Source organism: Equus przewalskii, chromosome 29 (assembly GCF_037783145.1).
Source record: "Equus przewalskii isolate Varuska chromosome 29, EquPr2, whole genome shotgun sequence".
Classification (NCBI taxonomy): Eukaryota; Metazoa; Chordata; class Mammalia; order Perissodactyla; family Equidae; genus Equus; species Equus przewalskii.
The window spans coordinates 46754369-46772249 of record NC_091859.1 but is presented as its reverse complement, the minus strand read 5'-3'; the positions used below and the strand labels follow the sequence as shown (position 1 = coordinate 46772249).

The following is a 17881-nucleotide window of genomic DNA, read 5'->3' as shown; positions in this document are numbered from 1 at the left end:
TCATTTCAGGCTCTGAGAATACACCAGAGAACAGAAGAAAACCTCTACCCTGTGGAATTTATTATCTATCCAAAGAGAGAGAAAACAGAGACAGGAAATAGGTACATACATAACATGTCAAATGCTAGTAAGTCTTAAGAGAAAAGCAAGCAGGATGAGAGAGAGTTTGCAGTTCTAGGTGGTCATGTGAAGGCCTCACTAGGAAGGGAGAGTTGAGCAAAAGTCCAAGGACGTAAGAGAGCAGCTCGCGGATTATATGGGTAAAGGACTTCCTGGGAGCCCAGGTGCTCAGGGCAAAGCCCACAAGGCAGGCATTGGCCTGGAGTGTTCAAGGGACAGTGAGCGCCTGTGCAGCTGGAGCAGAGGGAGTGAGAGAAAGTGGTAGGAAATGAGATCGGAGAGGGAACCTATAATATTTGATGACCTGTCTTCTCCACTAATTGTGAGCTTCTGCTGGATAAGGACCAGATCTTATTTATTTCTGGGACCCTAGCACCTAGCACAATAGCTGGCACATAGCACTCCAAACACTAACTGGAAGAATAGATGTGTGGACAACTGGCTAGGTGGGTGGGTAGATAGATGGATATATGAAGGACGGATGGAAGGATGAATGGAACAAGAGACAGAAGGATGGATAAAAAGGTAAATGGATATATAACTAAATGGAGGGAAAGAGAGTAGGCGGGATGGATGGTGACAGGGTAGAAGATGGGTAAATGGATGGACAGACTGGGTGGGTTGTTGGAAAGGGGAGAACTAGAATGGTGGATTGATGAATGGATGGATCAATAGATGGACAGATGGATTGGGTGGGTGGATAGATGGAAGGAGGGGTTGGGGTGGACTGGGTTGACTAGGTGGGTTGAAGGATGAGTAGATGGATGGCAGGATGGGTGGGTAAGTCAGAGGATAGATGGATCTAAGAGTTGATGGAGAACTGGCTGGACAGAAAGAAGAAAGAGTTCCTACTAATATCAGAAGACACAGATGTGAGTACTGGTCCAGATTTCAGGACCCTGCCACTAATTTGTGCGATTCTCAGAAAGTCAACAGGCCCCTTTGAGCCTCTCCTTACAGAATAGGAAAATTCACCTTGGAGGATGCCCTAGGTTCTGATAGCCTGTAATTTTATCACCCTGGCACCCTCCCAGGCACTCATCTGCTCTCTTCTCTCCTCCTCCCACACACTGCTCATCAGGACTGAGACCCTCTGAGGGCACCAGCACCAACCATCCACCATCCTGCCATTCCCAAGGCCAGAGCAGGCCAGGCCTCATCACTGCTCAGGGTAGGGGGCCCAGGGAGGTAGGGGGGGCACAACACCCTTCTCCACATCAACTCAACTTTGGAAATGTTCATGGCACCTGCCTGCAGAAGGACGCCCCCCCACCCCCGCCAAACTCCACAGATCACTAGCGTCCCGTTTTTAGATTTTTGTCAACCAAACAAATTGTGTTTATTACATAACACAAACTCATTTTCCAGTTTTATTAATCAGACACATTAAAACCAGCTGAAGTGAAAACACACAGCATGACCCCCAAGTACTGAAAAGAAAGGGAGGAGGAAGGGAAGGAAAGAGTGGGGAGCCACAGCTTTCTGGTGTCCTACAAACCAACCTCCAGAGCACACAGGGCTTCATGGCACCACTCCCTCACCTCACAGCACAACCCTGCTGCAACTCCTCCCTTCACTCCACCGGCTCCAGACAGGTGCTATGGGAGGCACACTCTCTGTGACCCTGGGCATCAGCATGGCCCACACATGCTGGCGCAGTGTCCCCTCCTTGGCCTCTAAGTCCCTTTCTGTCCCCACTCCAATCTCCAAAACAGATCTTTCTTTGGATCTGGGCCTGTTGGAAGCAGGTTCCTGTTCCTGGGCTGCCCTCTGGCCTCTGGCAGAACTCATCCCCTGGGTCCCAGATCAGAGACAGCCCAGAGTGCCTGGGGGGCCAGGCCTGCAGCTGAGGACAGAGGTTACTCCCACCACCTCCTGGCAGGCAGCCTCTGTAGGCCTCTCTCCCTCTGCCCACTCATGAAACGCTCCCATCTACTCAGGTACCTTCAGACACTCTCCTGGGTGACAAACTCCAGAGCCACCCCTGTCCAGGAGCCATGCAATTGCCCGAGGACCTCCAGCTCCTCCACTGGTTTCGTTGTGTACTCTCCCCTCTCCCTCCATGACTTCAGCCCACCACTGCCCAGCCCCTCTCCACCTCTTCGCTCTGCCCAGCCTGGGCCTCTACCACAACCCTAAACAACCTGCACAATGAAGACAGAGCCCCAGTCTTCTCCTGTGACACTGCCACAAACTTCAGTCCCACTATCCTCGCCCTGGTCCCATGGCCCCCTGATCGGCCTCACGATCCCCACTCCAGCCCTGCCACCCCTCACTGCACACATGGGTTTCACTCAGCCAGAGCCCATAAAGTGTGGCAGCTACAGCAGGGACCCTGCAGCCCACTGCCTATGTCACAGATAAGACTCTGCTCCTTGGGCTGTGGAATCTGCCCTCCTAGAAATGGGCTAACAACAACTGTCCCCACCTCCCAGACCTGCTGGGATGAGCCAGTGAATTCTTATATGCAAAAGTGCTCAAAACCATGCCAGGCACCCTGACACTGCTGGGAGCATGCCAGCTGCCAGCACGTGCAGATCTAGAACACCATGCCATGCTCCGGCAGACAGGATCTGCCCCCACTCGCATCAGCTGACCACCTAGAGGACTCCTGGTCATCCTTCAAGGCTCAGCTCAAACAACGCCTCCACTTCGCAGCCTTCTCTGACTCCTTCAGGCCGACCTAGAGAGCTCCCCTGTTCTCAAGCCTCCATTGCAGCCATACATTAATGCCTCTGTTGTAACTGCTGTGCATGCCTGCTCCTCTCAGGGCAGAGCCAGCCTCTGTGATCCTGGCTCCCGACACAGGGTCAAGCACACGTCAAACATCAAATCAACATTTGCTATTCTTCAAATAACAAGTCGACTCCAGTCCAGACCTCCCTCCCTCCCTCGCCAGCTTCAGACTCAGGGCCAACTGCCCCTGGACCCACACAGTTCTCAAACCAGAACTTTCACTGCCCACCCCATGGGGGAGCACAGGACCCACTCCCACTCAACAGGGCTGGCAGCCCTCTTCTTCTCCTGCCCTCCCCTGTCCAGTTGGCACCATGGCCCAAGCCTCTGAAATCATTCCCATCTGGACATGCCACCCCACCTACCCTCTACAAGCAGATAACAGGGGATCATGTCCCTTCCATGCTATCAACCACCAGGAGAGCTGGTGAGGCAAGGAACGCCAGAATGAAGGAGCAAAGACACCTGCTCAGGAGCTGGTCAGCAGCCACACTCCTGCCTCCCTGGGCCTCTGCCTCACTCCACACGGGGTCCAGGCCACACAGGGGTAGGCTCCCCTTGGGAACTCTTGACCCAGGACAAGGGAGCATAGCAGCCCTGGGCCCAAGCCTTTCAGGTGCAGAGGGAGGGACACATGCACCCTCAATCCAGACATACCACTGGTGACCACTACTGGCCACCACTAGGAGGGGGCTCCCTCATTCCACCAGCTCTCAGAGCCAGAAATAATACTCACAGGTTTGGGGGCCTCCTAGGACCCCTGACTGCTCATTGCAAGGGTATACCCCAGACATGCAGCCAACCCTGGCCTGGGGGCCTCAGAAGGACCAGCTGCTGCTTTCCGTTAGCAGAACCACTTCAGATCCCAACACCCAGAGGGGTCCTTCCTGGAGGCCCAGGCAGTCAGCAGGGTGGGACTGAGGCTGCTCACCAGCCCCAGGAGCTACAGCCTTCGTCCTCACGTCCTCCCTGCAGGCTAAGGATGCAGCCAGCCCCCACCCGCTGCCCTCAGACCATCCTGGCCCTAGGGCACCCACGATAGCCCCTCCAGGCCAACAGGCCTCATTTCCTCTTGGCTGCTCCAGGCCTCCCTGCACTGCCCACCTGGACAATCTGTCTACTTTGGAAAGATGCCTCCTTTCTCATACTGACCTCTTTACTTGTCTGCCAGCTGCACACTCCAAGCACCCAGTATTTGTGTGAGGACCGGGGGTGCGGGGGTCACTAGGAGCCAAGTGTGGGGTCACAGGCAGATGCACATTCATACATGTCCATCCTGAGGGCACATTGTACATGTCTCCACTGATGTGAAGTGTCAGGTTGCATGTACATGTGTTCATAAGTACGTGCAGGGTGTGTGCACACCATGTGTCTCATGTACACCAGTTTGCGCCCACTTCAAACGTGTTTGAGTTCACTCTAGTCTTCCCTCTGTGAATATGTATGTGGATTTAGCTCCAAGCAAGGCCAAAGGAGAGCTGGATGGGACAATGCCCTTCAGGAGACGCATGGGGGACATGGGGGTCACTCACCGTGCCTTGTGTCATACTGTCTCATCTGCACCTCCTCCACGCAGTCGGCCGGGAACCAGCCCGTGCGGCCTTTCACGGTCCCCTCCCAGAAACCGCCCTCCCCAATGCTGAGCACTGGAGGGACAGAAGCCAGACAGGCTATCAGGGCAGGGCAGCTAGGAACCCACCTCTCCCACCACCACCACCACCGCCACATCACCACCACCTCAGGCTCAGCTTCTGCCCACCCACCCTTCACCCTTTCCCTCCTTCTCTTCCTCCCCTTCCTTCATCTTCCTGACTTTTTCTCTGGGAAGATTTTGGGATCCACACAGAAGAGAGAAATGAACAGATGGGCACAGCACAGGATGGGCATGTGGGGGACAGAGACACACACAGATGGACACACTCGCGGGGAGACAGTAGGCAGAGGCAGGGGCCACAATCCTGCACATGCCCTCCCAGCTGACCCCTCTCCTCCCACCTCTTGAACCAACCCCCAGCCTTCTCTGTCACCCACTGGAGGGGTCACTGCCAAGAACTCAGAATCACTGTGCTGTGGCCAGTGGATCAGATCACATGATGGACCAAGGAGGGCTGACCCTCACAACTGTTTCTTCCTCAAGCGCCCATGAACATAGGGCACTCAGGAGGACAGGACCCCAATGATGACAGAGACCCCCATAATGAGAGGAGCTTGTCATGGCACGGAATTCCCCCAGAACACAGGAAGCCCAGTGACAGAAACCCTCATAATACATAGACACCCACATAATTGTCACAGATATCCCCCAGAATTGCACAGGGTCCCCACACATCACAAGGATTTCCAATGAAGAAGTCCCAGTAGTGACACAGGGAATTCGAGGAAGCTCTGTAATGGGATAGGGTCCTTCAAATACACAGAACCCCAATGACACCAGTCCCAGGGCACAGAAATACCCCACGAAGAGAGGAGCATCTACGGTGACACAGGGAACCCATAATGACATAGGATCGAAAGGGGCCCACATGACACAAACCCCATGAAGACAGACACCCCTCCCTGACAAAGAGCCCTCCACAGTGACACAAGGAATCCCCAGAGGCAGATGTGTCCCATAATGACCACAGAGGCTCAGAGTTCCGCGGGATACCCCCAATGACAGAGACCCCCAAAATGGCATCAGCCCCTCCTCGATCGCGGAAAACCCCGACCGCGCACCTCAGAGGGGCACCCGCGAACCCCAGGAGGCCCGCGCACCCCGCTGCGCGCCCCTCGACCCCGCCCCCCGCGCCCCTCACCCTTCACGGCCTCGCCGCGGTGCAGCGGGATCTCGCCCTCGCCCTGCGGGCTGTGCGCCTTCACGGCGATGAACTTGCGGCCGGGGACGGCGCTGTAAAGTTTCCGCTTCGGGCCCCGGGGCGGCGGCGCGGGGGGCGCGGGGGGCGCCGGGCCGGGGCCGGGCGTGGGGCCGGGGCCGCCGGGGCCGCCAGGCCCGCTCGGGCTGTAAACGAACACGTAGGTGACGGACGCGATGCCGGGGGGCAGCGGGCACGCGAAGCCGGCGCCCGGGGCCTCCATGGCGCGCGGCCCGGCCCCGCCGCCGGCCTCACCGCAGCCGCCGCCGCAGCGCCCGCCGCCCGCCCGCCGCCGCCGTCGCCGCCCGCCCGCCCGCCGGGGGCCCGGCCCGGGGCCGCTCCATGGGCCGCGCCGCCGCGCCCGGCCCGCTCCCGCCAGCGCACGAGCCGCGCCCGCTCAGGGCTCCGGGGCCGCGGGGCTGCGCTCCCGGGCGCGCCGGGCTCGCTCCATGCCGCGGCCGCTCCGCGCGCCCCGCCTCCTCGGCCGCGGCTCCTCCCTCTGCGGGCGGCGGTGCGGCCTCCCGCCCGCTCCTCCCGCGGCCCCCACGGTGGGGGGGAAGAGGCCACGGGCGAGGGGGACTGCGGTGCGCGGAGAGCGGGTGAGGAGTCGGGCTGAGGAGGCGGGGAGGAGGGAGGCAGTCGGAGCCGCTCGGCGGGAGCTGGGGAGGGGCCTGGGGCCGCTTCAGACCTCAGAGAAGCGCCTCTCGACCAGAAGGAGCTTCCTCAGTGGGGCCGCCCCCACCCCCGCAACCCCGCTGGGGCCTTGGCCTCCTCACACCCTGACTGTTGCCCTGTGCTGGCCGCTCGAATCACCCTCCAGACCTGTGTCCTATCCTCCAGGACACCTGCCCCTGATGCCCATGCCCACTCCGTGCTGACCACCTTCCCCGGATCACTCCCTCCACCAGAGCACCAAGCCTGCGGCCTGGGTCCTCCACCTTCACCCTGCTCAAAAGCCTGCACTGGCTCCCTAGTACCTGGACAGGCCAGGCCCACATTCTCAGCCAATAGCCAGGCTCTCTGGGGCGTGAGAATTAGCTACACTCTAGTCACATGGTTGGTACCTTCCTTTCCCTCCTCTGGGCGGTTCATGATGCTGTTGCCAACACCTCAACTGTTCTAATCCCACTCACCGGGCCAGTTATTAAGTTACTGTCTCTCAGCTCCAAGCCCACCTTTCTCTGCCCTGCTGTGATGCTGTGCTACCACATTTCCCGGCGGTCAGGGGCTCCATGCCACGCTCTGCCAACAGAGGGCGCCAGAGGGAGCCGATACCTCCCTCCATGCCCCCAACGTCCCAATCACAGCTCAAATGCCACCTTCTCTCCATTGACCAAAGGTGATCTCCCCGCTGGGCCCCTCTCCCTCCCCGTGCACCAAACTTCCTCAGGCCCCTCCTGGTCACTTACCAGGAGGCCCCTTAGCTGGATCACTGCCCACCTAACTGCCTCTTAGCCCTGGGCCCCAGCTGTCAGTGTCCTTCTGAGACCTCTAGGACCCCCCATTATTAGCTCCCCCATCTGGCATCTAGGTATCTACTAATGTTTGTAGGAAAATGATGACAGTAATTCTGCCATGCCCACAGAGCAGTGAGCTAGAGCCCTGAACACGGCAGGTCTTACTTTTGTGTTTCCTGAAAGGATGAATGAATATATAAAAAATAAATGAGAGCAGGGCATCCGCAGGAGTGGCCCTTCTACAAAACTGAAACATCCCCAAGTTTGTTCTTTTAGCCATTGGGCCATCCCTTAGAAAATCCATGGGAAATGCAAAAGCTTCAGAGGAGAACTGGGGTGTTTTGGGGCAAGACAGAAGCCTTGGAGTCTGGACAGAGACATGGAGAAACAGAGAAGCCATCACAGATTGAGGCTGCATGAGCAGGGACAACGGCAAAGGAACAAATGGCTTTTATAAGCTCCTGCCACAGCCCAAGCCCTCTCCTGAACACTCAGGCTTACAAAGTTTGGGAATTAGGTCTACCTAGGGCCCAGTTATACTGCTTCCTCGCTCTGTGACTTTGGAGAAGTCACTCCGGACTCTCATCTGTAAAATGGTGCTAATAGGGTACAGCCTCATAGGTGGTCAAGGTTAAGTGAGATGACACACCCAGGATGCCCAGCTATCATCATGAAAACAATGTTGTTTACGTAACTCTTTCATTCAACAATGTCTCCCAAGCACGTTCTATTTGACTGGCTCTGAGGAAACTGTAGGAAGCAAGCAAGACAGTTCCTGCCCTCGAGGTACAGGGAGGAGAGCTGCCTTAACCAGCAGCAGCTGGCCTGTGCTCCGGGCCAGGGCGTCCCAGTAGTGACCCCTTACCTGCCCAGGTTCCAGAAGGCTTCCCAAAGGAAACAACTTGGGTAGAATTAGCCCTACCTTACTGACAAGAAACCCAGGTATAAGGGTTTATAAACCCAGCTGGCCTGTCCAAGACCACAGTCAGCAGATGCAAGGACTGCACTGGACCCCAACTGTCCATCTGCAGAGCCAGTGCCCACCCCTCCACTCCCCACTGCACACACAGAGGACAGTGGGGCTCCAGCCCAGGCGTCCTGCTCTAAGTTCTAAAGATGCCACGTCCCTCGCATGTCCTTGGTTCTCAGGGTCCCAACGTTCATGGTGAGAGGTGAAGAGAAGAAACCATGGAGTCCTGTGGTTATATGTGGCTGAGGGGTTGGGGGAAAGACCAAGACTCTCCCTTGGGGACAGGGCTAGGGGTCATCTGTAGGTTTCAAGCCCTCATGGAAAGGAAGTTGCATTCCCAACCCCTTACCACACAACATTCAACCTGCTGCAGCCCAGCCCTTGCCCCACTCCCTGATACTGCAGGAACCTTTATAAACCACAGATCTGCCCAGACCCTCTCCTCCCAACATGCTCCCTCAGCTGCCCACTGTCCCCAGGGCAAGTCCAGCTCCAAACAGAGGTCAGCATGGGGGAGCCTGCCCAGACCACAGGATCTCAACTTCTTCCGCTCCCCATCCAGGGAGGCCCATCTGGGGGACTGGGAGTCCCCCACCCCAAGCCTCAGCCCATCACTGCCTCCCCGTGCTGGCTCTTCCTGGGTCGGGTCCCACCACCCCACCCACCTAGACCCTGCCAGGGCCTCCCAGCTCTCTCCTACCTGATCTTGCTCTGGCTGCCCCTGCCTGCTGTGGGGCCGCTGATGTCATTCTCTTGGTCACCATCCCGGTCCCGGTCTTTCTCCTCCTGCAGCCGCTGGAGCAGCAGTTGGTGGGGAAGGCTTCGCAGCGAGGGTCCAGGAGAAGCGGCCGGCTGCACCTCACCCTTTAGGTTGATGTCACTGGCTGAGCGCTGCAGAGGTCGAGGGGAGGCCAGGCCACTGGGGCCAGCCAGCCGCCGCCGCTTCGCATAGCTGGGGGTTTCCCTGAAGGGTACTGGGGGAGGGGGGGCACAGGTGAGACTCTGGGCAGCCAAATATGGTGACCAACTTGTCCTGGTTTGCCTGGGCTTTCCAGATTTTAAAAGTAAAATCCCACATCCCAGGAACTGCCTCAATCCCAGGCAAACCATGACAGTTAGCCACTCCATGACTAAAGCGACATCAAGGGCCACATCCCAAACTGCCTCCAACTCTAGCTTCAGGGGTTGAAGCCTGTGCCTCCTGTCAGCCAGATGAGGTCTTGGGATGCTGAGATCTGCTCTTGGAACTGCCCATTTCACAGGCTCCAGGAAAGACAAGAACAGGTTACATGTGACAAGGCTCACCAGACGACTGTTGTATGGGACCATTTGTAATTGACTATAATCAGGGAAATCATAAAAGATGTTCCAGACCAGGGGTTGGCAAACTTCTGTAAAAATCACACAGTAACTATTTCAGGCTTTGTGAGCCATGTAATATCTGTTGCAAGGACTCAACACTGCCACTATAGCACAAAAACAGGCACAAACAATATACAAGCAAATGGATGTGGCTGAGTTCCAATAAAACTTTATTTAAAAAGCAGATGATGATTTAAAAAACATGATCCAACTATATACTAGTTACAAAAGAATCACTTTTGATCCGAAAACACAAGTTAAACCTAAAAGGGTAAAGGAAGATATTTCATGTAAACAGTAACCAAAAGAGAGCTAAGTAGCCATATTAACTTCAGACGAAATGCACTTAAAGATAAAAAGTGTGATAAGAGACAGAGAAGGACATTAAATATTGATAAAACTGTCAATTCAACAAACAGATTCATAATATTAACATATATGCACCAAACAACAGAGCATCAAAATATATGAAACAAACATTGACACATTTGGAGAAACAGACAGTTCTACAATAATATTTAAGATTTCAACACCCCATTTTCAATAATGGATAGAACATCTAGAGAGAAGATCAATAAGGACATAGACAACTTGAACCAATTAGACCTAACAGGTACAGAGAGAGAGAGAACACTCCACAGAACAAAGGCAGAATACATATTATTCTCAAGTGCACATGGAATATTCTCCAGGATTGACCATTTTTTGGGTCACAAAATAAGTCTCAATAAATTTAAAAAGACTGAAATCATACAAGGTATCTTCTCCAATCACAAAGGAATGAAGCTAGAAATCAAAAACAGAAAAAACCTGGAAAACTCTCAAATATGTGAAAATTAACACACTCAAACAACCAATGTGTCAAAATAGAAATCACAAGGAAAATTAGAAAACACTTTGAGAAGATGACAACAAAAATACAACACACCAAAACTTATAGGATGCAGCAAAAGCAATGCTAAGAAGGAAATTTACAGCTGTAAATGTCTACATTAAAAAAGGACAAGGGTCTCAAATCAACAACCTAAGTGCACATGGTAAGGAACTAGAAAAAGAGAAGCAAACCAAAACCAAAGCTAGCAGAAGAAAGGAAATAATAGAGACAGAGAGAAACAAAATAGAAAATAGAAATATAGACAGAATCAATGTGGAACCAAAAGTTGGTTCTTTGAAAATATCAACAAAATTGACAAACTTTTAGCTAGACTGACTAAGAAAAAAAAGGAGACGAGGACCTCAAATACCTAAAAACAGAAATAAAATTTGAGCATTACTACCAATCTTATAGAATCAAAAAGAAATATGAGGGGACAGCCCCGTGGCTGAGAAGTTAAAGTTCCATACGCTCCGCTTCAGTGGCCCATGTTCACGGGTTCAGATCCCGGGCACAGACCTACTCCACTCGTCAGTGATGCTGTGGAGGCATCCCATAAAGCAGAGAAGGAGTGGCACAGACGTTAGCTCAGAGCTAATCTTCCTCAAGCAAAAAGAAAAAAGAGGAAGCTTGGCAACAGATGTTAGCTCAGGGTGAATCTTCCTCACCAACAAAAAAAGAGAGAGAGAAATATGAGAATACAAAGAACAATTGTATGCCAACAAATTAGATAAGCTAGATGAGATCAACAAACTTCCAGAAAAACACAAATTACCAAAACTGGCTCGAGAAGAAATAGAAAATCTAAACAGAACTATAATAAGAGATTGGATCAGTAATCACAAATCTCCCAAGAAAGAAAAGTCCAGCATCAAATGGCATCACTGATGAATTCTACCAAACATTTAAAGAATTAATACTAACCCTTCTCAAACTCTTCCAAAAAACAGAAGAGGAAGAAACATTCCTAACTCATTCTATGAGCAATTAAACAATGAGCAAAGGACTTAACATTTCTCCAAAGAAGATATACAAACGGCCAATAAGCACATGAAAAGATGCTCAACATCATTAGCCACTAGAAAAAATGCAAATCAAAACCACAATGAGATACCACTTCAGACCCATTAGAGGCTACAATCAAAAAAACTAATAACAAGTGTTGACAGAGATTTGAAGAATTTGAAACCCTCCAACATTGTTGGTGGGAATGTAAAATGGTGGAAAACAATTTGGCAGTTCCTCAAAAAGTTCAATATAGAATTATCATATGACCCAGCAACTCCACTCCTAAGTACATACCCAAAATAACTGAAAACAACAGGTATTCAAACAAATACATTTCACACATGTTCATAGCAGCAATATTCACAATAGCCAAAAATGGACACAACCCAAAGTGTCCACTGAAGGATGAATGGATAAACAAAATGTCACATATACAAACAATGGAATATTATTCAGCCATAAAAAGTAATTAAGTAATGATACATCCTACAACATGGACAAAACTTGAAAACATGCTGAGTGAAAGAAACCAAACACCAAGTGTCACATATTGTGTGATTCTATTTATATAAAATATCCAGAATAGGTAAATCCAAACAGATAGAAAGTATGTTAATGGTTGACAGGGGTTGAGAAAGAGGGGAACGAGGACTAACTGCTTAATGTACATGGGGCTTCGTTTTGGGGTGATGAATTCAATAGCGTTGGTTGCACAACCCTGTGAATATACTAAATACCACTGACATTCAGTTTAAAATAGTTAATTCTATGTTATGTGAATTTAATTTTAAATGAAATTTAAATCTTCAATTTTAAAGCCTCAATTTAAAAACAAAAAAAGCAGACTGTAGGCTGGATTTGGCCTGCGGGGCATCGTTTGCCAAACCCTGTTCTAGATTCCTGTTACGCAAAGTGTGGGCCATGGACCAGCAGCCTCGCCTTGGGGCTGGAGATCCTTAGACACGCAGCATCTCCATCTCCAGCTCCACGAGACCCACTGAGTCAGAATCTACATTTAACAAGACCCCTGGTGACTCAAATGCACGTGACTGTGTGAGAAGCACTTCCCTAGGGCACTCATCAAAAGCACGGTGGGGCAGTTCCATGGATGTGTGCTTGAAAGTGTGTGCGTAAGAGAGGGTGGGAGAGAATGTGGACCCAAAGGTGGCCTAAGGCGACAGACGCAAGGGAGCAGAGGCAGCTGCTCCAGGCCAGCATCCTTGCTTCAAGAGGCTTTGAGGTGTCCTGTGCCCTGAAGGGTAACAGGTTCCTAGCCTACCAGACCGCCCCGGTAGGCTCCTTCCCTGAGGAGGAGGAAGGAGGACAGATGGGCAGAGCCTCCCTCCAGCTCCTCTGTTCCAGGCCCTACCCAGGGTCCCTGAGCTGGAGTGGGGCATGGGAATTGTGACTGTCACTGAGGGAGTGTCCTTGAAGTGAATGGGTGCAGAGGGAGTGGGGGTGACAAGGACAGAACCATGGATTGCCCAGATCTGAAGACAGGCTCTACCATCAACCCCCTCTGTGCCTCAGTTTCCTCCTCTGAAAAAAGGGACTAATAATGATCACTTGGGGGGTTGTAGAGAGGGTGAATTAAGATAACAAAGCTTATAGTAAATATTCATGAATACATTACCCTGTAGCTCAGGGACATCTGACTGTGTCATCTGAGTGTATGTGTGACACCTGAGCAAGTAAGAGTGAATGGCTAGCAGAGCCAATGACCACATTGGGACTAATGACTATGAATGCCCACGCTCTACCTTGGCTCAGTGCCGGCATGCCTAACACCTACCAGGTAAGGACACTCTGGGTCAGCCAGACAGTAAGTCACAATAATGGCGACCCCAGGAGTGCAAGCCTCTCTGTCCACATCATAAGATGAAGGGCAGCTGGGGCCTTCCCACCTCTCGGCCTCCCTGCGATCAGCCGGACCAAGGCCACCTGCCAGAGTCCAGACCCACAGAATCAAATCCCACATGAGGTTAGAGGTGGGAAGGGGATGCAAATAACCATAAAAGACCATATTTTACTAAAGAGAAACTGAGGCATGGAGGTCCTAAGCAGCTTTCCCATGGTTAGACAATCAGCAGAAAAGAGGACCCCGCACGTCCACAAACCAGGGTTCTCCCAGGCTAACGACCAAAACCCCTACCAGCCCCAACCAGACCATAACTGGAGCCCTTGTTCTGTCTCTTGCCCCTAATTCAAACCCAAACCTTATCACAGTTCTCTCCCCACCAGAACCTGGATCCCCATCCTACACCACTCCATCAGCTCAGTCATTTACTCAACATGAGTCTCTGATGCTGGCTGTACTCCAGCTGCTGCTATTTGAGGGTCTGCCCATACCCAGGAAAGTCTATCAACTATCATGGTCTCCTGACCCTACTAGAGATGTGAGGGCCTCATAACCAAGCCTTACTGAGGGGAGGTCTGTTCAGGGGAGACTCTATAGAGCAAGTGTCCTTAAACATGAACTTGACCTCAATCTCAACCCCAGTTGAAAATTCAGCCCCAGCCCTCATCGAAACCTCACATTAGAACCAAGAAGGATTCTGACCTAAGACCAGCAGTAACCCTCTGCTGTCCATTGTCACTTTAAACATTTTTAAAACGAGGATATTGCACTCAAGGCAGAAAGGGGAGACTGGGAGTCTGTATTCCAGAGAGAGACATGGGCAGAAAAGCCTGGTCCACCCAGGACACAGAGGAAGCTGAGAAGGGAGCCCCTATGTGGCCAGGGGGCTGGAGGGGGTGGCCTTTGGCCAGAAAATACTCTTTCCAGGAGGGGAGACCCATCTTCTTCCACAGCCCCAGCCCTGCAACACAGGGGAGGGATGGCAGGATCCCCAGGACAGGTCCCAGACCAGCCCCAGTGACATGGGAGTGGGTGACGACCTCACTGAGGTCAAAGTGATGGCTGGCCCATCCTCCTGCCTGGGCTGGATGGCATCTCCTGGTTTTCCTGCTGGGACCATGAACCACATGCATACCCAGCCCCCTTGACGCACTGGCTTCCAAGAGCTCAGAGCTCCTACCCTGAGTGTAGCTGCCACCCTCTTCCATTTGCATTCCTCACTGTGTTTTGCTTTCTTCACATGTACATTTACATGATCTTGTCATATTGAGATACATTATGGGCCACTTAAACTAGTTCTTGTTTCAGGCTAGAGTGAAACGCTGAGAGTCAGTGGCTAAGATCCACTGCCCCATGTTGCCTGCTGGCTCTTCATGCGACCTAATGGGAAATTAACCTTAACCCTAACTTAAACTCCATTCTCAAACTAAGTTGATCCCTAAACTCAGCACCAGCACCAACCCACAGCCCTAACCTAATCATGCCCTTGACCCTGACCCTAATCTAACCACGCCCTTGATGCTAATCCTGACCCTAACCTTACATGCCCTTGACCCCGACCCTGACCCTTTGTCTACTCTACACAAGCCCTTCCCTTGGCACATTCCCCTACCTGCAAGGGCCACTAATGGACCACTGACCAACAGAGTACAGAAGGAGTGAGAGCTGCAGGAAGAGGCTAAGGGCGGGGGGTGGGGTGGGGGGGCAGTGCTCCCTTATATCACCCCACTGGCCATTGGGCCCTGACAACCCCAAAATCCAGAATCCACAGGGACTAGGGTGGGCAGAACTCACCAACATCTGACTCTTTGTGGGTCTTGATGACCTCAGCAAGCTCAAAGTTCCCTGCGATGATGGCCACCTGTAGGATGGGAGGGGTAGGAAGGGGAGGCTCAGTGGCACCAACTCAATACCCCTGGCCCCTGGTGGCTCCTTCTCGGGCTCCTCTGTGGGGTCGTCCTTGGTTGGGGGCCCCAGGCTCAGACCCTGGCCCCTGTCTAACCCACCACCCCAGTCTGCCTGGGACTGAGGGGTTTCCTGTGACATGTGACTTTCAGAGGTAAAACAGGGACAGTTTTGGGCAAATTAGGGCATGCTGGTCACCTTATCTATTCTCTTAACGGTCCCTCCACAAACACCATCTTTCCCATCTCAGTCGTGGCCCACTGCTGCCTCACACCCGTCAGTCTCCTTCTTCCCGCCCCTCGTCCCTGCATCCAGTCATCCCACAGGCCCTTCCAGCTGTGCTCAAACCCACCGGGCCCTCAACTGCTGCCCCACCCCTGACTGGACAATTGCCATGGCCTGACCTATTCTCCCCACATCCCCTCAGAGACCTCTGAAGGCCCTTGCTCCCAAAGAGAACAGAGTCCCAGCGCCCTCCGTGCGGTGCGCCCCCACAAACTCTAGGCTACACAGAGACCTGTCTACCTGGTCATTCCAGTGCCAAGAACCAACATCAGCCAGAAAAAGGGCTCAGAAACATCACCTAAATTAAATCAGGGACTGGAACTACCCCTCTAGCCCTTGGTTTGGCCTCTGCACCCCGCCTGTTTCTGGCAGGTCAGGCCCACACCTGGTCCCCTGCCCCAGAGCCCTCTGACCCTCCTCTCTCCCTGGAAGGGAGATGGAAGGAATCTTCCACAGGGAACACACATCCCCTAGCCAGGCACTGCACTGGCCCACCCACTTCCTCTACTTCACCCTGGGGCAGTCCTGGGGTAAGAGCTCCCTTATGCCTTACAGGGGAAGAACCAAGGTCAGAGATGTCAAGTCACACAGAGGCAAACAGACACCCTCAGGCCAGCCTCATGCTTCTGTAAACCACTCTTGTACCTGGAAAGCTGTCTGGCTGTTGTAATTGCGGACATCCTTGTTGGCTCCACGGAAAAGCAGGACACGAGCACAGCTCTCCTGTTGGGACAGTCAAAGTAGGGGTCACAACTGGTCAGCTGGAGGAGCAGAGGCAGGACAGAACAGCACGTGCAAACACGGGGGTGCAGGGCACACACACCCACATCTCTGTGTTCAGCACAGGGGCAAGCAGGTCAGGTTTCCACACACAGGGCCCACCCAGCCCAGAAGGCCCAGATGCACACAATTCACACCTGATTGTTCAGAACACGCATGTGACACGTGTTCAGGGATGAGACATGCACGTGTAGGCCTACAAGGCCACAGCTCACTGCAGGACACAAAACACACACTCGTGGAGTGACACACAGGGTCGGACACATGTACACATGCGGTCACTGCACAGGGTCAGCTGTGTGCACACGTGTGCAGGCGCAGTCACACCTGGTTGTAGAGGGCACAGATGTGCAGAGCTGTGTTCCCCGAGGCGTTCTGAGCCCCCATGTCGGCTCCATAGAACAACAGGTGTTCCAGGTGCTGCACATGCCCGAAGCGGCAGGCCTGGGGAGGAGGGAGGTCCTGCTGGTCCCAGACAGAGCCCGGACCCCAATCCTACAGGTGGAGCCCAGAAGCCGCCCACCCCACCCCTGACAGAGCCCAGGACCTCACCCATTCCCGCCCCCAAACAGAGGCTGGGCCTCCTCACCCTCATGCTCCCTGCCCACCTGGTGGATCTCCTGCCAGCCGTTCTCGTCAGTGGTCCCCAGCCGAGCATGGTCGTGGAGGAGCAGCTCACAGCAGAGGGCATCCCCGCCCCCCAGCGCACTGTGGTACAAGGGCGTCAGGCCACGGCTGTCCTTGTAGTCAGGTGAAGCGCCCAGGTCCAGCAGGGTCTGAGGGCGAGGAGCCTCAGCATCCAGGCTGGGCCCAGCTTCCTCCCCCTCCTGGGCCACCCGACCCTCCAGGCCAGGGCCCCACCCACTCTGACCGTCAAAGCCGCCGCATTCCGCTGGCGCGTGGCACAGTGCACAGCAGTGAGCCCATCGCGAGTGCGGAAGTCCAGGTGAGCACCACCATTCCTCAGCACCTTCAGCAGGTCCGTGGCGTTTTCCAGCTGCGCCGCAAGGCTCAAAGGACACTCTGGGTTCAAGGGACAGATAAAGGTTATGATCCCAGCCACTCCAGGGCCATACTCTTCCTGCTCTGCTGCTCACCTCCTGAGTCAGGATCGTGGAAATTGGGGTCCAGCCCCTTGTCCAGCAGGCGGGCCACCTTGTCCGTGCTGTGCAGCTGGACGTAGTCCATGAACTTCTTCAGGTTCGCCTGGAACATCCAGCCATCCTGGTCAGCCCTGACCACAGTCACTGTCATCTGACCATTACCCACCTTCCAACAGCAAGCCTGAGGCCACCTGTGGGGCATCTACCGCCCCATCCTCTCGGTCTGACCTGTCACCCTACACCATGACCTTGTTACCCCACTCACATCACCCTAAGCCCTGCACTCCCACTGTGGCCCCGATCCCAGCTCAACTGGGCCCATATGCTGCTTGAAGTCCTTGCCTACATTCCAAGCCCACCAGGACTGTCGGCCTGGGCCCAGCCAGTCCCTCATGAAGGCCAGGCTGCCCTGATCCTGCCCCTGAGCAAGTTCCCTGCCACAGACTCAGCTGCTGCCCCAGCTCCTCCCTCACCCTGGGACCTCAATCTGCCCAGCCTGGAAGAGCCCAACCCACCAGGCAGGAGCCAGCCCCATGGCAGCCACATCCTCATCACTCCCAAGGTAGCCTGT

The 17881-nt window shown here is 53.6% G+C and overlaps 1 protein-coding gene across 5 annotated transcripts in view; it reads right to left on the bottom strand.

The window, feature by feature from the left end:
* SHANK3 (SH3 and multiple ankyrin repeat domains 3) overlaps positions 1 to 17881 on the bottom strand; it is a 51702-nt gene that overhangs the window by 30447 nt on the left and 3374 nt on the right. For all 5 annotated transcript variants that reach the window (XM_070600373.1, XM_070600375.1, XM_070600377.1 and 2 more), the window contains exons 4-12: positions 17305 to 17413; positions 17079 to 17230; positions 16816 to 16983; positions 16535 to 16651; positions 16073 to 16150; positions 15032 to 15098; positions 8836 to 9109; positions 5652 to 5854; positions 4389 to 4502 (exon numbers count right to left, since the gene is read on the bottom strand). In XM_070600373.1, the coding sequence (XP_070456474.1) occupies positions 4389 to 4502; positions 5652 to 5854; positions 8836 to 9109; positions 15032 to 15098; positions 16073 to 16150; positions 16535 to 16651; positions 16816 to 16983; positions 17079 to 17230; positions 17305 to 17413 (1282 nt within the window). The remainder of the gene's footprint in view (positions 1 to 4388; positions 4503 to 5651; positions 5855 to 8835; positions 9110 to 15031; positions 15099 to 16072; positions 16151 to 16534; positions 16652 to 16815; positions 16984 to 17078; positions 17231 to 17304; positions 17414 to 17881) is intronic.